The 20,518-nt window shown below is 43.7% G+C and overlaps 6 protein-coding genes and 1 pseudogene across 7 annotated transcripts, besides 1 other annotated feature; 4 read left to right on the top strand and 3 right to left on the bottom strand.

Moving 5' to 3' along the window:
* Positions 1–5,642: 5,642 nt before the first annotated feature.
* On the top strand, positions 5,643–8,286 carry NCS57_00515600 (uncharacterized protein; the record flags this gene model as incomplete). Its single annotated transcript, XM_053055090.1, has 4 exons — positions 5,643–5,961; positions 6,034–6,520; positions 6,571–7,493; positions 7,544–8,286. The coding sequence occupies exons 1-4, from the start codon at positions 5,664–5,666 to the stop codon at positions 8,284–8,286; spliced, it is 2,451 nt and encodes an 816-aa protein (XP_052914045.1). The 5' UTR covers positions 5,643–5,663.
* A 145-nt stretch (positions 8,287–8,431) lies between these two features.
* Positions 8,432–9,631, bottom strand: NCS57_00515500 (uncharacterized protein; the record flags this gene model as incomplete). The annotated part of the gene is made up of 4 exons (XM_053055089.1): positions 8,432–8,503; positions 8,553–8,767; positions 8,814–9,080; positions 9,133–9,631. The coding sequence occupies 4 exons, from the start codon at positions 9,629–9,631 to the stop codon at positions 8,432–8,434; spliced, it is 1,053 nt and encodes a 350-aa protein (XP_052914044.1).
* Positions 9,632–10,338: 707 nt separating this feature from the next.
* NCS57_00515400 (MFS domain-containing protein) lies at positions 10,339–11,269 on the bottom strand (the record flags this gene model as incomplete). The annotated part of the gene is made up of 3 exons (XM_053055088.1): positions 10,339–10,500; positions 10,568–11,003; positions 11,067–11,269. 3 exons carry the CDS (start codon positions 11,267–11,269, stop codon positions 10,339–10,341), a joined length of 801 nt encoding a protein of 266 aa, XP_052914043.1.
* A 1,364-nt stretch (positions 11,270–12,633) lies between these two features.
* Positions 12,634–14,453, top strand: NCS57_00515300 (annotated as a pseudogene). The gene is made up of 8 exons: positions 12,634–12,734; positions 12,805–12,887; positions 12,950–13,109; positions 13,163–13,387; positions 13,444–13,532; positions 13,591–13,705; positions 13,761–14,059; positions 14,113–14,453.
* Positions 12,634–14,453: a sequence feature.
* A 998-nt stretch (positions 14,454–15,451) lies between these two features.
* NCS57_00515200 (uncharacterized protein) lies at positions 15,452–16,270 on the top strand (the record flags this gene model as incomplete). The annotated part of the gene is made up of 1 exon (XM_053055087.1): positions 15,452–16,270. One exon carries the CDS (start codon positions 15,452–15,454, stop codon positions 16,268–16,270), a length of 819 nt encoding a protein of 272 aa, XP_052914042.1.
* Positions 16,271–16,610: 340 nt separating this feature from the next.
* Positions 16,611–17,633, bottom strand: NCS57_00515100 (uncharacterized protein; the record flags this gene model as incomplete). The annotated part of the gene is made up of 1 exon (XM_053055086.1): positions 16,611–17,633. One exon carries the CDS (start codon positions 17,631–17,633, stop codon positions 16,611–16,613), a length of 1,023 nt encoding a protein of 340 aa, XP_052914041.1.
* Positions 17,634–18,803: 1,170 nt separating this feature from the next.
* NCS57_00515000 (uncharacterized protein) lies at positions 18,804–20,257 on the top strand (the record flags this gene model as incomplete). Its single annotated transcript, XM_053055085.1, has 3 exons — positions 18,804–19,047; positions 19,112–19,804; positions 19,887–20,257. 3 exons carry the CDS (start codon positions 18,804–18,806, stop codon positions 20,255–20,257), a joined length of 1,308 nt encoding a protein of 435 aa, XP_052914040.1.
* Between the last annotated feature and the right edge of the window lie 261 nt (positions 20,258–20,518).

Raw genomic sequence — 20,518 nt, 5'->3', positions numbered from 1 at the left:
TTCCGAGGGTGCCCTGCTCGGCCGAGGAAAGTGCATGGCGTCTTCCGCCGGCTCACCAGAGGGCAGCGAGAACACGTCCGGGCAGTGGGCGCACAGACATCCCGACAACATCACCTGGAATCACGACTAGAAACTCAACAAGACAACGCGACTGTTCTACAAAGAAACGACAGCACATCCTCTGAACAGCCGAGCGTTCGTGCTCTAAGTCCAGCGGCATCAGGCGCACCTTCGTGCATCATGGTAGCGACGACCCCCCAGGCCGGCTACGAAGTGGAGGAGGAGCCCGAGCAACCCAGACCAGGCTCACCAAGGAAACGTCGAATAGTACTTATCACCCGTACTCATGACCAGGAATAAGTACTCACAGACTCGAAAGAACGACAGGAAGCCGCTCAGGATCTCCCAGGCCAACGTCGGCAAGATCCCTCCGGCCCACGACTGCTCCCTGGCGCTGGCCGACTCTGAACGATACGACATGGTCCTTCTGCAAGAGCCATGGACGGCCCATACAGACAGCCGCTCCTTGACCAAAACCCACCCGGCATACGACACATTCACACCTGTCGAGATGTGGGATAGTAATGACACTCGGCCGAGAGTCACGACATATGCCCGAAGAGACCTAAAGCTCCTGGCTGATCAGATCAGGCCCTTTCAGACTCGAGATATTCTCTGGCTGGCGATCAACGGCATGACTATAGTCAACTTCTATCGTCAGAATGATGAGCATGACGCCCTGGAGACACTACTACAGTGGCCTGTCCCAGGACGCTGCCTCGTTGCTGGCGACTTCAATGCCAGACATCATAGTTGGCAAACAGGCCCTACTACCAACCGCGGCCAGGAGATCGCAGCCTGGTCATCAGAAACGATCTGAACCTACTCAATTCTCTGGACATTCCAACAAACCCATACGGCAATACGATCGATCTCGCCTTTACGAATATGCCATTGGTCGAGGCTATCGTCGAGGACCATCTCGCCACTAGCTCCGACCACTTCACGGTTAGCCTGACCCTGCCCGACGTCAGGGGGAGCCCATTGTTGCAAATCAGGGCTATCCGTGTGGATCACCTCAATCTGTGTGTATGGCTTGTGTTGTTGTTCCTGATGATAATCCCTCTTTCCCTTTTGGGCCGCGACGTGGCCGTCCTAATTGGGCCTAGTCTGCCGTAGAGCCGGAGATCACCCGGCTGGCCATTTGCGCACGTGACCACCCTCTGAGTTATTAAATATAGTCCAATCTAATACCCATAGGCTTATAATACCTATAAATTTAAAATTTTATAAATATTATAAAAATAATTAAATATAATATTATTTATAATTTAAGTATTATTTATAATTTTATTTATTATATTTAAATAAAAAATTTATTATTTTATAATAATATATTATTTATATATAATTTATAATAATAATAATAATAATAATAATAATAATAATAATAATAATAATAATAATAATAACAATAATAATAATAATAATAATAATAATAATAATAATAATAATAATAATAATAATAATAATAATAATAATAATAATAATAATAATAATAATAATAATAATAATAATAATAATAATAATAATAATAATAATAATAATAATAATAATAATAATAATAATAATAATAATAATAATAATAATAATAATAATAATAATAAATTAAATAAAAAAAATAATTTATAAATAAAAAATTTTATTAACGTATATGATAAGCAAGTGTCACAGTCATGCAAGTGTCACAGCTGGACTGTGCACTAAAACTAGGATTTTCTAACTTTAATAAAAACTTACATAGAATAGCTAAAAACTTAAAAAGAGTGTTTCCAGCTATTTAACTTATAGATAAACTATATATAATTTTTATAGATTTTTAAAAAATCTACTTTATAGAGAAATAGCTATTTATACAGTGCGAATAGGTTTTCTCTATACTTCCCTATACGAATTTTTCTAATAATCTATAAGAATTAGGGTGAGTAATATATTGTATAATTATACTAACTTCTAATTTTTAGCCTTTTTAAGCTTAGTTTTAATTTTCTAGAATTTTTTAAAAAACCCTTGTTTTAACTAAAATCAAATTGTGACACTTGCATAACTGTGACACTTGCTATACATATACGTTATTAAAATTAATATTAATTAAATTCTATAAAATCTTAATTATAATATTTAATTAATTATTAAAAATTATAATTAATAAATTATTTTATAAATATATTTATTAATAATTAAACTTAAAATAATTTAAATATAATAATATATATATATATAATAAGTATCTTAGTTAAATAAGTCTTTTTAAAATCCCTAACTCTTATTATTATAACTTAATTAATTAATTTTTAATTACTTAATATATTATAGTCTAATTATAAGGCTAGAGTACTTTTTTTTTTTAGGCCCTTTAAAATAACCTAAGGTTAAGTCTTTAATATATTATAAGTATATATATAATCTCTTAAAAGACCTTTAGCTATTAGTAAAAAGGTATTTAATCTTAATATTTATATTATTTAGAAATTATATTAGCTATTTAATCTAGAGGAATAGATCCTTATTTATTTTATTCTTAACTTAGATTTATAAGGATTTCCCTCTTAGCTTTATAATATAAAAAAAAAACTAATTAATTACTTATTAACTATAATATATTACTTATTAATATATATTAAGCTTTAAATTTTATTAAATAATATTAAGAGCTTAAGATATATTTTTTTTAAAAATATAATTACTAAAGAGCTAAGTATAAAGATTTAATTATTATTTATAATTAGTTTTAGTTTATAATAAATATAATTATAAAATATAATATTTAATTAAATAATATTTATAATTTTAATAAAATTAGCTTTTTTATAAGTATAATTATAAATAAAATAATTATTATAGGTTTAGAAAGGTATTTAAAGCTAAAATTAATATAATTTAAAAACTAAGAATAAATTATAATTATCTAAGTAATTAATATAAAAGGCTAAGTAATCTAGCTATTTATTATTAGTATAGGCTAATATTACCTTATTAATTAATACTAAAATAATAACTTATTAAGTAATTAAATTATTATAATAACTTAAAATAATTAGATTAATAATAAGATTAGTCTTAAATAGCTTAAATACTTTAATTAAGATATAGCTAAGTAAATAAATAATAATTATTATTTTTTAATTCTTAATAATTATAAAAGTTATTAATTTATTAAATTTAAAAAATATTATAAAAAACATTATTTAGCTTTATATATTATCTTATTTTTTTTATTTATTTTAACCTTTTAATATTAAGTATTTTAATATATTAAAAAAAGCTTATAATTAAAAAATAAAGTATTTAATTAGATATTTTATTATTTATATTTTAGAAACTAAATTCTTTTTAGTCTTTTATATAATATATAAGGCTATTATAATAAAAAAAAATATTAAGGGGCTTTTAAAGAAATTAGTTTTATTCCTCTTAACTTAAAAAATATAATCTTAAAGCTTAATATATAGCTATAGATATTAGTACTAATTAAAGAGGTATTTAATTAAATAACCTCTTAGGCCTTAAAGACCTTAAAGATTATACTTAAGGCTTAATCTTAGTCTAAATATCTTAAAAATAAATTAAAAGGTATTAAAATAACTCCTTAGAATTAATTCTTAAAGCCCTAAGGTCTCTTAAGAAAAAAATAAAAGTAATTATATATTAAGTTATCTTATTAATTACTAAGAATAAAGACCTTTAGGAGGTAAATAAAATACTTAATTAGCGCTAAAGGGTAAAAAAAAACCTAGCTATAAAAAAGAGGAGTTATAATAATAAAAAAAAAATAAGTAATTAATTAAATAGATATTAATATATAGATAATAGCTAAATTATTAAGGAGTAATAATTAAGAGAGGTTAATATAACTAGGGATTTAATATTATAATATCTATAACTAGATTAGCTATAATATAAGGACTTATTAAGTAATAATTAAGATATCTAAGGAAAAATATAATAAGTAATTTTAATTAATTAAATAATTTATAGTATTTTTATTATAATTTTAATCTTATAAGATAAAAAAAGTAATTAACTTACTTATATAGCTAACTTACTTATTATATATATTATAATAAATTTATTTATTTATTTTTAATTTATAATATATTAAATAAATAAAAAAATATTAATTTAATATATAATTATATTTAAAAAATTATTTATTTAAATAATATTAAATAATTTTATAAAGCTTTTATTATTAAAAATATTAAGATATAAATTAAAATAATATATATAATAAGCAAGTGGGATAGATAAGCGAGCGGGATAGCATACTATGCACCTAAAAATAACCTACCCTAGATAACCTAGCTTTCTCTATAAAATAGTAAGAAACTTATAAAAAGTATTTCTATAAAGCTAAACTTATAAATAATCTAAGATTAATTTTTATATATTTTTTTAAAAAATCCCTTTATAGAGATATAGCTAAGTATATAGTATAAATATATAGTTTTTTATACTATCTTATAAGGAATTTAATTATATTTTTTTAAAGACTAATATTAAATAATATATTATATAATAGGTATAATATTAAGTTTAAAGCTATTTTAATATAAGGGAAAAGCAATAAGGCTTTTAATCTTGATCCTCTAAGGCGCCTCTTAGAAATTCCGGGTCCTTGATGGGTCACGGATTTCCAAAAGGAAGAAAAATAAGGTCAAAATTCGATGATCATTATACCTAAGAGATCTAAGGGTTCTTATAGGGAATTCCCTAGGAATTCCCCTGAATTTCCCCAAGGGAATCTTAGGGGAATTTCCCGGGAATTCCCTGGGAATTCCTTTGGGAAAAGTGGGTCTCTTAGTGGGGGAATTCCCCGGGAATTCCTCGGCCCTTCTCGTCACGTGGTTCCCAAGGAATTCCACCATATTTAAGTTATATTTAAATTTTAAAGGGTTTTTTAATTTCCTTTTCTAAGGTAGAAATACCTCTATCCCGCTCGCTTGTCTGTCCCACTCACTTATTATATATATTATCTTAATTTTTATTTTACATAATATAAAATTAAGTTATAATATTATATAATTTATATATTTTTATTTAAGAATTTTTTAATTAATAATAAAAATTTATATTTAATTTCTTAAATAATTATTTTTTATTTATATTTTATTAATATATTAAAAAAATAATAAAATTAATTATAAGTATATATAATTATTTAGTTATTTATTATTTTTCTTTTTAATAAATCCCTTAATAATAAAAATATAGCTTTTTATAATTATTTATATATTAATAAACTTAAAAAAAATATCTTATAATTTATAATTTTATTTTAAAATAAAATAATCTTTAAAATAATTTATATTTTTTAATATATATTATTAAATATATCTAAGTTATAATATAAAAAGATAATTAAAAAAAAAAAGATAATTATATTATAATATAGGCTATTAGGTTAGTAATTAAAATCGTTATAGTAATTATACTTAGTTATTTTCGCGGTACTTGCGAAATTTTAAATTTGCGGGTACTGCGAGCCTATAGGCTTCTTACTCTATTTATCCTGTCGCCCCCTCACCTAAAATAATCAAGCACCTTGCAATTCTCTATGCTCAACTCACTCCCGCATTTCTCAGCTTCAGTTAATTTTAACCATGAGCTCCGCTTCTATAAGCAACCTCAATCGGAAGAGACCCGAAATAATCCCTCGACGCCCCTCAACCAGCCGTTTGCGCGACTATACACGCATCTTTAAGGCGTGTGACACGTGTAGAAAGAAGAAGACGAGGTGCATATTGGATGCTCCCGATGTACCAACGACAGCCTGCAGGAGGTGTAAGCGCGAGCGAAGAAAATGCTCCTTCACACAAGAATCAGCCTCACCAGACGCTGCCATTAGAGAACGATCGGATCAAGCCGTCGCTGGCGAGAGCGAAACAGATTGCCCGATAAGTGCGTGCTGACTGGTCGCCATTGCGATACCAGAAGGTTATGACCAATTACATCTAGGCTGACGATTCTTAGATGAAGATGAACATGGTGGAGGTCTACCAGAGACCCTCCGCCAGCCTCTGTCTCTGACCTATGGCGCAAACCGTACACCGTCAATTACAACAGGAACCCAGCCGGACCATCAACAGGGTCCTGATCAAGGCCATCTTCAACGCGATCGAATCCCAGATTTCAAGTCGATCGCGCCCATCGCCGATGGCGCGCCAGAAGAGGGCGATGTGGCACAACAAATCGCTCTTCGTGCCCCGATATCCAACGATGGAGATATCATGAGCTTGTTGCAACAGTTGTCAAGAAACCAGGATAACACGCAGCGGTGGAATGAGTGGGAGAGGCCAAGTTCGTCGCGTCCTCCACGCATACGTCCCGCTTGTCCAATAGCGTCATCTGTTTGGGAGCCCTCGGATCCGAGCAGCGACTCCCTCAAGCTGTGGAATTCGTTCCGCTTTGTCCGTATGGGTTGGCTGACCGCGCGTGAGGCCATCTCATACATCGACTTGTGAGTTTGAAGCTATCGAAAGGTGGTTTGTTGGCAAGCTGACTCGAAAGGTTCTTCGAAAATCTCTCTCCTTGGTCTCCCATTCTCGACGACTTTTACCGTCACCATGCTAATCACTACTCCCTCATCACCCAAGAACCATTACTCTGCTGCACAATTCTAATGATAGGGTCTCGATTCTATCCACTCCGAGGAACAAGCAGCTGGTCGAGAAGTGTTGCCTTGCATGATCGCCTCTGGGAGCATTGCCAACACCTAGTAACAAGAATCATCTTCGGCCAGGAGAAAAAATCCAAGGCGAAGACACGCACTTTTGGTTCGATCCAGGCCCTCATACTTATGACCGAATGGGCACCCAGAGCTGTCTACTTCCCCCCGAAATCCGATGGTTGGGACTCTGACCTCATCTTCCAGCTGCCCGATGATCGTGACCAGCCGGGAGGTAATGAAGCAGACGTGACCCAGGACATCCACGGGAACTGGTTCCGAGATATCATCTCCCCGGTACGAATGATTGATCGTATGTCCTGGATGCTTCTCGGGTGTGCTGTCACTTTGGGTCACGAAATCGGTATCTTTGACGCAACCAAGGCCAAGCTGGCGGTTGCTGGGTTGAACTCGCCGGACGAACAGCAGAAACGCATATACAGTTATACATGGCTTCGGAAGGTCATCTTCATTGCGGACGAGCAGTTCTCCAGTCGACTGGGATCTTCCTCGCTTGTTCCTTTGAGCCTGAATTCATCGGCTTTTGAACCTTTGTCAAATCGCTCAGACCTCGATGTTGAACAAAAACGTAGCTTTATTGACAGCCAGCTAGCGCTTTCACGGCTGGCCAAGTCTATCTCCAATACTCTATTCTCCTCGACATGTGCGACAAGGGAGCTCATCCAAAGCTACAAATACGTCAGCAGCATCGAGGACTTTCAGCAGCAGCTTCTGGCATGGCGGCAGGCTTATCTGTGTGAGCAAAGTACGCTGATCCGTTCAGATGGACTTAGAAAGGATACTGACATTGAATAGGACTGTCTGAGCACACCTACGAGCTCCTTGCCATCGAGTACCAGTACCACAACGTCTTTCTCAACAGTCTCGGTATGCAAGCCATCGCTGATCGCTTGACGGACGCGGTCTCCAAGACCCAGGAATCGATCGACCGGCAAAGCCCAACTTGGATTCAGACCTTTGCTACTACAGCCGATCTTCAGTTCGTCATGAGAGTCATCGACGGTTGTGGGCAAATTCTTCAAAGCATCGTTCGCCTGGCCGAAAAGGAGAAGCTGCGATACTGTCCCACACGTGTCACTAGGCGCGTGATTGCAGCGTCTGTCTTTCTTCTCAAGGCCCTAGGACTAGGGGTTAAGCAAACACAATTCGAGACCTCCCTGGACTTCTTGCAGGGTGGTATCGAGGCGCTTCGGGGGAGTACCTGGGATGACCTGGAGCTCGCATCCCGGTATGCTGCTGTCTTGGAAGTTCACGTAGAACGTTACAAGCACAACTTTGTCAAAACGACATTCCAGCAAGGGACTGAGCAAAGCATGACGGCGGGCTTGGATAGACTTGTAACCAATGAGGGCCATGACCTTGACATGGTCGAGATGCAAGCATTTCAAAATCCAGAGGACTGGCTGTCTGTTCCGTGGGATATGTCCATGGCCCCTTTTGGAGTCGCTACGGATGAGTCTACTGGTATGATAGGTTTGGATGATGGAGACTGGAGCTTCCTGTGGAATCTTCCCGTAATTTCCGACCCAGAGGTTTAACACAACCAAACAAAGGCAAAGGAGGCGCACAGTGGGAGACTCGAAGATGCATTCATTCTATTCTGCTTGCAGAGGTTGAGACAAATATTATTATTGCCGTTCAAGCTTGCCATCCGTATTACTACCCCTCTGAAGCCCCGATGCCCTAACTGCCATTCACCTTCCTCTTCTTGTCCGACTGTCCGTTCGTTGTATAAGCGTATTTCTGTTCGAGGTCCTATTCAAGTGTTAGTCGCAGTACCATATTTAGAGCACATATTCCTTACCCAGTACTGGTTGAAGCCTACACCTCTGCAGACTTCCTCAGCGGAAAGAATCATGGGCGGAGGCCCTACAGGCAAGCTTGCCTTAAGAGCCTTCAATGTTTCCCTAATACTTCGCAGTTTAGCGGCGACAAGTGTGAATGGGTAGGCGACAACGCTGAATCCAAGCTCTGCTAGCTCCAGAGCTGAGAGATTCTCTGTTAAACCTCCCTCAATGACTTGAATGTGTCAGTCATGGACAAAAAGGGTGATCTAGAGGCTTACTGTTAGCCATCATCGGCATGTTGATTTCGTCCACGGCCTTCTTCATGGCGGCACGATCGGGAAGAGCCTCAATAAAGATGCCATCAACGCCAATTCTTTGAAACTCCTTCGCACGGTACATGGCTTCATCCCATCCCAATATGAGGGAGTCAGTACGGGCGAGGATGAAAATATCAAGACCGTTATCCCTGGCATCACATGCGGCTTGGATGCGTGCGAAGGCTTCTTCGCGGGATACCACCGATTTTCCTTTCGTATGCCCACAGCCTATGGATGGCCTATTAGTATTCATCAATATCCCTGGGATGTGGGCACGTACGCTTCGGCCATGTCTGGTCTTCGATCATAACGCCCGCCGCGCCCGCAAGCGCAAAGCTCTCAACCGTTCGTTTGACATTCAATGGCCCTCCATACCCAGTATCACCATCCACCATGATAGGGACTGACGTCTGGCGGACTGTTTCCTGGATCTTACCACACATTTCTTGCATCGCGATGTAGCCTGTATCCGGAAGCCCGTGGGTGCTCGCGACGGTGAATCCAGACAAGAATAGCATGGGATAACCAGCTTCCTCGACAAGTCGCGATGATAAAGCGTCGTAGGAGCAAGGGACGGCGAGGATCTTGCCCTTGTCGGCGTATGCCTCCAATGTCATCGATCGTAGCCGTGAAGCCTGCGCAGACGGGAATCGACCGCGAACATTGGGGAAAGTCAATGTTGCAGTTTCAGGTCCTGTATTCTGACGTGGAGCCTCTATTCGCTGGCCGGTGTCAACCGTGAACGGATAAGGAACATCGTCGGGGTGCATCGGCGCCATGGTAGGTTGTGACTCAAGCGGATTGTGATATAGAGACCACTCTGAGAAGGAAGTGATATAATTGCAGGTCAAGGTTATTTAGCAAGCTCCTTGTATTTAACCTTGCCAGAAGGCACATTATTCCGAGCATGTTCGTGAGAATAAGTCGCTTAACCATATGTTGATCTAAGTCCTTGCTTTCCCTGAGGTTGCCGTGATTTCCCGCTATATCCCGGACGGTGAACAATGCGTGCATAGCTAGCAAGGTAAATAAGACCACGTAATTACTTGAGGGGGCCTAAAGTCCGGCCTATTTCCATGCTTGGTTTCCCAACTCCGTTCGAGGCCGGCTACCATGCTCCTCTTGGTGTCAACAAGGAAGCCGATCTTCAAAATGCCATGCTATCAGCCGTGGTAGGCGCTAACTTCACTGAGGCAACTGAATTGATTTCCCAATATCCTTATACAGGAATTGACTTGTCGCTACCTGGGATATCTAATACAGAGCTCAATGTCACGGCCCACTCACCCGGTGGACAGGTGGACGGCCCGGGAAATAGGTCAGAATCTCTGTCACGCTCCGAGCAGGACAACTTGTGGGAATATAAGCGTCAAACTGGCAAGGAGAAATGACTTGATAAGTTGCTACTTGATTGCTTCTTGTACTAAGCCTCATAGGGTCTGATGATCCCTTGGAAGCAAAATCCAGGTTTCTCCTTCGCCCTGAATTACCATGTGTATCGAAAGGACTCGTTATGTCCGACTCTCTTCCCACAATCCGCCTCCTTGTTTAGTTTCCAAAGAAGCCAAGGTGTAACGGGTGTCGTAATGGCACCCAGAAGAAACAGACCGCCGGTTCCGATGATACCAGGTACATAGTTAGGAGCAACCTGACAGCAAGATTAGCCTCTGTTACCTCCGGCACTAATGAGCTTTGAGGAATCATTTCTCTCTTACCTGTTGTCGAAATACAAGTGCAGAGTATATGCCACCGAGGGCAGCATGGCAAACCTGAATTACGGTAATGACACTGCGGTCGGCGTCGCTGAAGACGTTGTTTTGCGCCCAAGCGAGTGTCGTCGAGATCAAAGCTGTGGTGCCACCCATGCCGAGGAACGTTCTGATGTATCGAGGAATCGGGTTCGTAAGAAATCCGGTCATTGCGAGGCCGACTATGGCGACAATGCACTCCAAAAAAGCATAAGGGCCTCGCATACGGGTTTTGTCGGCAGCCCAAGAGGTGAACTGGTTAACTATCACTGCAAATGCGGCAGGGGGAGCAGTGAGGCAGAATGCTTGAACCTGGAAGAAGCCCAAGCTATTCATTAGAATGACGGGTAGGAAGAAGAGGAACGCATATAAGCCGGATGCGCCGCCCATGTAGATGAGACACCTGGCCATCAATGCAGATTATCAGGGCTGTTTGTAACGTGACGAAGCTCTAAATGGCACTTACACTGCCCAAATGTGCCACTGTTTGCAAGCATGAGCAATGACGTTGAAAGTCACCTTTCCAGCTTCAGCGTCCCCACGCTCCGAGATGAGCCTCTGTCGCAAGACTTCCTTCTCTTCTTCAGTCAAAAACTTGTTCCGCTTCGAGTCCGGAAGATCGACAACGATAAGCCAGGTGAGCCTTGAACAACGAAGATATATCTCCATCCATGTCGTTCGGGGTCGTCGGCGATTACACGCAGTTATACCTTTTTTTGCCATTTCTGGGGCTTTTTTGTCAGCCCTCATGCCACTCAACTTCGAAGCAGAGTCAGATAATAAATTGGGAAGTAATTATTCAGGAATTCATAGTATAAGTCAGATGGCCGGGAACCAGCCAACCCCGCTTTTCCCTTTAATACTAAGACCTTAATTAAATTAATTACTTATATAATAATATGTGTATTAATTTAAAGCTATTCTAGCCAATTTGAATATAAAAATATACTACTAAAGACCTTAATATAGTAATTAAAAAGGTTAGAAATAGCACTTCTATAATTAAAGTAGCTAATTAATACTTAGTGCCTTATATTAAGCTCTGCTACTAGCCTTATAGTATTAAGCCTAAAGAAAAAGCCTATAAAGGTTAATAATAGCTCTTATATATACTTAAAAAGGAGATGTATAATTAGCTAAGGATTTAAGATACCCTTTATATATTATTAATATACTTTTAAATTAGGTAATTAATATATATAAGGATATAAGGCAGTTATTAAAGCTCCCAACTAGTTAGGATAACCCTAGCTAGATATTATATATATAAAGACCTCTTAAAAGGTCTATAGTTAAGCTATTATAAAAGGCTTAGTAAATTAAAGTCTTATATATATTAGAGACTTACCTTTAATCTATGATTTTACCTTAATCTAGCCATTAAGGCCTATTATCTTATAATGACACGTCAAAAGAGCTGCATGTCACGACCTGAGTAAACTCATCGATGTCTTCGGCACCTGCTCCTTGCAAGGGCATAACTAACTAGGCTTTCAATCCCCCCACTCACATCAAGTCATGACCCTTGCAAATCTCACCCCAAATCGGATCCGACCAACCCCTCAGGAGGCCCAGACCCGAGCTAAAAGAGCGAGGGGGAGGGAGCTAAAAGTGATAGCACCGGGGAGAGTTGGACAACTCCGGAGCAGCCTCCTGACGCTGATCACCACGTTGCCATCTGAGTCGCGTTCTGTCTTGGCACACGCACAAGAGCTCGGTAAACCGGATCCGACTTTGGCGGAGGCCTCGATCCCAGGTTTCCCCTCACCTCTGTCGTCAATAGTCACACTTGTGCTTCCTATGTTAGCCAGGTTGGGGAGACGCTCTCTGCCGACGCGGGGTTCTCCACCCCCAGTTTTACCCCGGATTTTTCGTCTGGTCTCGGACTCCGGGCAACGCCTCCCAGTCCTTGAGTTTCCTACTTAAGGTGCTACCCACGGCCGTATTCATGATCAGCGAAGAATAGCTTGAGCGTCTCAGGTGTTTCTTGTGTAGCCACTGTCCACTCTGTTTTGTTCTCAACATTGACCGCAATGGCTTCCCCAAAACGATCCTTCGACGTGGAGATGGTTGAAGATCGACCTGATCCTTCCCTCCATTGCTTATCTGAAGAAGAGCTCCTCGTTGAAAAGGCGTACGTAAACTCCTAGTGGTATGATTCTGCATCGTTGGAAGCATCATACTAACCTTTGTCATTTACGCAGCCTCGTTCGGAAGATCGACTATAGGCTTCTGCCTATCACTGCCATCATTTACCTACTATGCTACTTGGATCGATCAAACATTGGTACGCTCCGACACATTGCCATTGGAGAGGAGAAGAGCACCTCTTTACTCATAGCGACATAGGAAACGCTCGCATCCTCAACTCGGACACAGGGGATGACATCATGCAGACTCTGGGCTTGACCTCCCATCAGTACATCATCGCTCTTATGCTGTTCCTTGTGGCATACTCTCTCTTTGAGGCACCTAGCAACCTCTCCCTCAAGATTCTTTCCCCCAAAAGGTTAGTTCAGCTGCCATCTCGTCCCAGGTCGAGGCGTACTGATAGTTGTATAGATGGCTTGGTTTTCTCATCTTCGCCTTCGGAGCATTCTGCATGGGCATAGGAGGAGCCCAAAACTTTGCAACTGTCAGCGCGTTGCGATTCTTCCTCGGGGCGGCCGAAGCCGGTGTTTTTCCTGGCATGATATACTATCTCAGTTTCTGGTACAAGCCAGAAGAGCGGGCATTCCGAATTGCTGCATTCCTTTGCAGTGCAACACTAGCGGGAGCGTTTGGCGGGTAAGCTTCATCATCCGTGTGTTTGTCGAAGAGGTCATACTAAGACATGTGGATAGTTGCATTGCATATGGCGTGGGGTTCATGAACCGTGCTGGTGGTTTGCAAGCATGGCGATGGCTCTTCCTTCTCGAAGGGGCTCCCTCTGGTGAGAAATCTTGTGTGCTTAAATTCCGACTTGAGCCAATAAACTGACTGCCTTTCAGTAATCATGGGCGTATGTGTCTTCTTCTTTCTCCCCAGCTACCCGGAGCAGTGTGGCTGGCTTTCCAAGGAAGAAAAGGCCGTCCAAAGCAAGAGACTTGGCGAGGTGGGATCCAGGTTAGTGCTGACATTGACGGTTCGTTTACTCCAGCCAGTTTGCTGAGATCAGCAGCAAGCAAAAGATTACGTGGGTTGATGCCAGGGCCACGCTTCTCGACCTCAGACTGTATGCCCATTATTCGGCTTATATTGGGATCGGCTGTTTAATCGGCTCCCTGTCGCTTTTCGCCCCTACTATTGTCCTAGGGCTAGGATTCGAAGGGTTGCGCGCCCAGCTGTTCACGGTTCCTCCATACGCAGCCGCCTTTCTCTCCACGATTGCCGCTTCAGTCCTCTCTGATCGCTTCAACACCCGCGGCCTCGTGGTTGGGTTCTCTCTTGGCGCATGCTTTGTATCATTTCTCATCTTGGGTAGGTTCCAGGTCCATGGTGAAGCCTGTTGATAGACTAACGGTTTTGTGTAGCTGCTCTCCCTGGTGAGCACTTTGTTGCCAGATACATACTCTTGATCATCGGCACTTGCGGGGCATTCAGCGGTCTGCCCAGCGTCAACGCATGGATCGGAGATAACATGACAAACACTACTGCCATGTCACTCGCCACAGCCATCAACATTGCTTTCTCAGGCCCTGGTCAAATCATTGGCGTTTGGATCTACCGTCCTGTTGATCGCCCCTTGTACACCCTTGGCCATGGAGTCAACGCCGGGTTTGCGGCTCTGTCGGCCTTGCTATGCTTTGGCCTGACTTTCTATTACCGCCGGCTTAACAGCAATGGAAAGCTGAGACCGGATGGCCGTCCTTGGGTTAGTTAAATGTTTGGCTTATTCAGTGATTGTCCCGTAGTTTGACTTGTGGGTGGACCTGTTGAACTTGAACTTGTCTGGCGTCTGGTTAGATAGCTTTGTTGGGCTCGGTGAGCCGGATGTTGGGTGAAATAGTTCCGCTTTCAGGTTGCTAGGCAGTAGAGGACTGAGCATAACCTCGCTTAGTAGGGTCCAGACCTCCTTGGTCCCATTCTCTTCAAAATCAGCTACTTTAAGAAATCTCTCTGTGTCGGAGAGATAAAACTTGTCTCCAATGCTTCTCCTCTCCTTTCGATATACCTAGAGAATGAATATGCGGCGGTGCCTCGACTTCATGCCTCACCCACGGTCTTCTGGCTCAGTTATCCCTCAAGAGACGGGCTTCAACTATAATAAAGAACATACTGTCAACACATCATAGCATCATATCCCAATGCTGACACAGTGGCCTCATGCCTCACCCACATCACCCCCTTGAGATAATCCATCGCCTCTCTATCAAGTCAAGGATTCAAGAGGGGATGCATGATGCCAAGAGACTTCTTATCAGCAGAATATCTGGCGTTCCAATCAGAAGACAGTTCTGTCATGTATTAATGACTATTTCTTTTGCTGTTGTGGTTGATGGCTTCTTGTCATCATTGTAGACAATAATAATAGTTCTGCCATTCTGCCCTTTAGCTCATGCATTCGAGAAGATTCTTGGCTGCCGCGTGTACTCGTGTACTGTGATCGGCATTCCTACTCCGCGGCTAGGCAGTTATGACTAGTAGCACAGCCCACATTGGGGAATCCTAGACCAAGCGGAGGCGAACAGGCCGGGTAACTTTTCTTGTAGCAACCGAGCGGAACCGCGCCCCCCTTTCTATTTCTCCGCCCGAGCAAACACGGGTATAAGTTACCCCTGACGTGCAGACTCGGATCCTAAAGCTACCATTTCTCTCTACCAAAGTCCAGTATCTCTTGCTAGTCACTGCCCCACCCACAAGCTCACCACTATGGATACTCACGCTTCATACCCTGACCTTTCGGGAAAGGTGGCCCTCATCATGGGCATCGGGCAGACAGTTGTCTCCCACTCGACCCAATGGGGCAACGGAGCCGCTATTGCCTACCGTCTTTCCCAGAATCACGTCAAGATCTTTGGGTGTGACCTCAACATTGAGGCTGCCAAGAACACCCAGTCCCGCCTCCCCGGTCCGTGCGATGTCATGATTGCCGATGTCACGTCGGCAGACGATGTTGCCAAGGTTGTCAAGGCGTGCTTGGACAAGCATGGACGCATCGACATTCTCATCAACAATGTTGGATATCCCATCTTGGGCAATGCCGTCACGCTCCCTGAGGAGGCGTGGGACAAACAGATCAACGTCAACCTAAAAAGCGTCTACCTAAGCTGCCATCTTGTCCTACCCATCATGGAGAAGCAAGGATCAGGCACCGTCATCAACAACGCCTCGATCGCCGGCTTGCGTTACCTCGGCAAATCCCAAGTCGCCTACAACAGCGCCAAAGCTGCAGTTATCCATTTCACACAGGTTACGGCAGCCGAGTTTGCTGGCAAAGGGATCAGGTTGAACTGTGTTGTCCCAGGCCTGATATTTACGCCGCTGGTGGAACAATGGGAGCACAGCAGCAGCGAGATAGAGAGGAGGTCGTTTCAACAGCTCACAAACATGAAAATTCCTATGGGAAGAATGGGGAATGCTTTTGATGTGGCGAACGCCGTCTTGTTTCTCAGCAGTGAGGGTGCGAGGTACATCACTGGTCAATCTTTGGTGATGGATGGTGGTCTTATCGTCTCAACTGGCACCTGAGCATCGCATGCTACCTCGGTGGCATATTAAATTACTTGAATACAGCTTTGAAGTTAGGATGAATGACGAGAGGGTATGTAAACGGTGATAGAATTGACCCCTTGACCTGTTGCACCAGTGAAGACATAGATAATGCATTGGAGCCATACCTCCATTGATTGAAGCCACGATAGTTCAAGCCCATCAGTGGAGAGGTCCGAGAACTCGACAGCTAGACTGGGGGTTATAGAGCCGCTCAGAAATCGCAGATAAACCCCAATAGCTAGATGTGGAGGATGCAATGAGCCAGAAGACCGACCGCCTTCGGCCTACCAAAACTGGTCAAAAGCCGGCCCGCTCATCACCGTCGCCGGGCGTATCCACCAGAGGGATCGGAGTATCCGCCAAAGGGATCGGAGTATCCACCAGAGGGATCGGAGTATCCGCCAAAGGGATCGGATGAGGAGCCATGACCGTTGCCGGGATTGTATGCAGAAGAGCCGAGTGCCAATGCATCCATTTGGTCTTCGAGGGAGATTGTCGATGGCGGATTCATGGGAAAGGATTGTCCGAACCCGAAGAGCCCGTTTCCCGTCAAGACCTGTTCGATGTGTTCTCCCATTTCGGCGCTTGGCAGGCTTAAAATCGCGTTCATTCGCTCTATTGGATCCATGCCAGGTGTAACAATCTTGTCGGTGATAGTGGTGTCGGTTTCGTAAAGCAGTTCCCTGTCCTTATACGTGCTATTGGGGTTGGTCCCATCCCTGGATCCCGTTCTGTCCAGGTTCTTGGTCGTTCCGCCAGACCCGTTGTACCAAGTGGTGGGAATATTGCGGGCATTTGCAATCCACCGCTCTCTCCTGCAGAAGTTGCTGTTCAGGGAAGATCCACGGTTGCGATCGCCCGCTAGATGAAGATTCCCCCGGTTGATGCGGCGATCTGAAGCGTTCTCGAAACACATTAGATTCTTACAGTTGCCGTATGTGCTGTAAACATTGCCCATCTCCCAGTCCTCAACTCGATTGCCGGGCTCTGTGTTGAGGGTGTCTTGGAAGAAGAGATCTTGTTTCAATATCGTGTTGACCATGGGGACGCTGTAGGTCGGGATTTTCACCTTGTCCAGGGCCTGGTTGTCCTCATCATAGACACTGATGTCAATCCCACCTTTGCGGGTGTCGTGAGACCACTTGTAGCTTGTCGCTGAGTATTGGTGGTTATACTTGGCGTTGAAGCAAGCTGAGCACCGTGAACGCATGTCGAGCCTCTGAATTGCTCGATTACCATGTTGGGGTGCCGGACGAGAAAGGGACCCGGGATATCGGCTTTGGTCGGAATCGAAAAGCACGTTGCTGCATCCTGGCTCGGAACAAATCGCGGGGGTCATTGTGACAATATCGTGTGGAGTGTGCAGATTGGGAAGTTGGAATCGTTGTGACGAAAACCTGGGGGAGGAAGTTGAGATGAGGTTGGGTCTGAGGTTGAGGTGGTTGTGAATTTGCGGGTACCTAGGTTGGGTTGAACCACGTCTTATACGGTGATACCTCTCTAAGGCAGTAAATGGCCCGTGGGTCTTAAGCGCGGTTCGCCTAGTCTGCCTTGAGTTGCCTGCCATTCGACGCAGCCCAATCAAAGACGGCGCAATACCCGAGGAGGCCTCAGTTTCGAGATGTTTCGGTCGGCAATACCGAGCCTTTGACTGAGTTGTGTGGCCAATCACAAAATGCCAGACATGACAGTCGAGGTGAGGGAAACGGGGCGCAGCGAACTTGAAATTGCGATGTATCAAGAGGTGTTTTTTGAGGAGGGTCACCAACACGAGGCCCTGAAGACGGACCCCATCATTGGATCTCGTGTGCTGCCAGGCTGCCACCCAGGCAGACGTCCCCTCCGCCACACCAGCCCAGCGGGGCAGTGTCTGGAAGGGGGCTTCGGGGCGGGGCGGGGTGGAATTGTAAATCACATCCACAGCGCATCAGAGGGTGTTTTTAATGGCAGGCAGACCGAAACGGTGGCTTCAAGGCTGCCTCACAGACAGTGTTCAGGTGGTGAGACATGCATGGATAATGGTGGGCGAATTATCTCCCAAGTTATCTATGCAGTCTTTTTCACAACAACCCAGACTGGCCTTGGCAGATGACAGAGCCCATTGCTTTCTGCTCCGAGGCCAGCAATATAGCTTCTGAACATGAATGCCTTGGTACTAATAGTAAGCTGTTGTAAGTATGTATCCGTACAGCCAGGACAGCTTTGCCCAATGGACTTTGGAGGCGAAGCGCCCTGAATTATCCTTCCAATCCAGTCCATTGGTTGGACCCGTGCCGCCCCACTTGGTTCGCCAACGTCAGCACTGCCTGTCACGCGCAATCTCACCTCCAGCCGCAATGGATTGCATGTCTTGAATCTGCCACAAGGCAGACAAGGGGCGCTTAAATGCCTCAGAATCATGATCTAAAAACAACACTTAACGACGCTTTCTTGGCCCGAGGTCCGTCATTTCCGCTTTTCTCGCACGTCACGAGATATCCTGCAAGCCACGCCGTGAAATTCACCAACCATGTCACCGCTCCCATTGTGGCTGTTGGGTATTCAAGCCGAGAGCGACGCGACAAGCAATGTCAGCCATCTTCTCTTGTCCCAGTGGAGGAACCCAAGCGATATTCTTTCTGTCTTGTTGATTCTAGGCCCCGAGATCGTCCAACGGGCGGTGGCACAGCTCGCAGGCCGCAGAGTGACCCCTGTGGCTTTCTCTTTTGGATGGGTGGCCTACGCGACGCGTGCTCTCTTGAACACGTTTGGAGGTAATTCTCCCACCTTTGGGCCTCTCTCCTGTCTCATATTTCAGCGCTAACACCGGTTGCCAAGATGGCCGTCTCATACCCGAGGCTGACATGGCCAACACCTGCGTGATCGGCGCTGCCAGCGGCCACAGCAGAAGCACTTCCGCTTGGATTCTGGGTCGGCTGCTGCGTGACGAAGATGATCGTGTGGACAGGGAGATGCGCCAGGAACGTGCTCATGTGCCGCCTGGGGCCACCGAGCGTGTGCCTAAACCACAGCCTGACGAAGCCGCCCGTCCCGAGTGGGAGGCGCTGCGGGTGACTCTGTACACTGTTGACGAAAATCCACCTCTCCCGCACGGCGTTCCGGTCTTGGATAGAGTATGGTACTCTGGGGTCGTGGTCATCGCTATCCAGATTGCGATAGCCATCATCCCCTGGGCTGTAGAAGGCGACTGGAGCGCGTTTCTCATTACCGCCGCAGGAAACATTCTTGCCCTCACTGGCGCCTCGATGCCGCAGTGGTGTCAAGAGAAGTGGGCATGTCCAAAACCTCCCCAAGGTGGCAGTACCGTCTCAATCACGCAGGGAAATGGCAGTCGGCATGCCGTTGTAATTCTTGGCTGCAAGGGCGTTGGTCTCGACCTCGAGATATTGGCGCTTGGGACTCGCACGGCACGACCCAGCAACTTTACCAGGCTGGCGTCGACAATCTTGGCGCTCCTTTGGATCATGCTGCTTATCACTGTTTCGGGACTGGATGGAGGAAACTCATGGTGTAGGTCGACTCTGTCTTCTCCATTGCCGTGTAACCGGCTGCCTTGGCCTTGCTCACTCACGTACTGACTTGTCTGCACAAGACCTCCTCGGAATAGGCCTGCTTGGAAGTATCCAGAATATGCATGCTGCCGGCGCCTCGCGGAGACCCAGCGCACTAGGCATCCACCTCATTCACAAGGAGACAATTCGGGCAAACAGAGTTGCGTCGGTATTGAGGGAAGTAGAGGAGAAGTATCCCACCGTCGGTACATCGCTACTGGCTGTTTTCTTCCCGGGCTCCCTGCGCGCAAAGGGTGATGATCTTGTTTTCTGGCGCAAGGCCATTGCTGCCCGAACGGCTCCTAATAAGTTTGGCAGCCGGGTGGATGAATTTCCTACTCAAGAATGTGGACCAGAAATGCGCCGTGTCGCATCGTATCACCAAGGCCCCTCTGACACACGGGCTGTTTGACCAAGCAGATTCAAAACTTGGATGAAACAGATCGTGAGGAACACTTCGTCATAGTTGACGAATACGGCCCGATTCAAGGAAGGATAAAACAGACCAACTTCAGTCACTCATTCAGTCAGAAATCAAGAGCTCCAACGCACAGTTAAAATCCCTCGTCGAATGTGATACGCCGCCTTTCCACCTCTGCATTAATTAGCATCTCGATATCCTTACCCTATTACCTATGAAAACTATTAGTTAAGCTACTAATAGTTTTTTTCT

This window comes from Fusarium keratoplasticum, chromosome 4 (genome assembly GCF_025433545.1).
Source record: "Fusarium keratoplasticum isolate Fu6.1 chromosome 4, whole genome shotgun sequence".
NCBI lineage: Eukaryota > Fungi > Ascomycota > Sordariomycetes > Hypocreales > Nectriaceae > Fusarium > Fusarium keratoplasticum.
The sequence above is the reverse complement of the archived record's forward strand: the minus strand, read 5'-3'. Positions and strand labels throughout refer to the sequence as shown.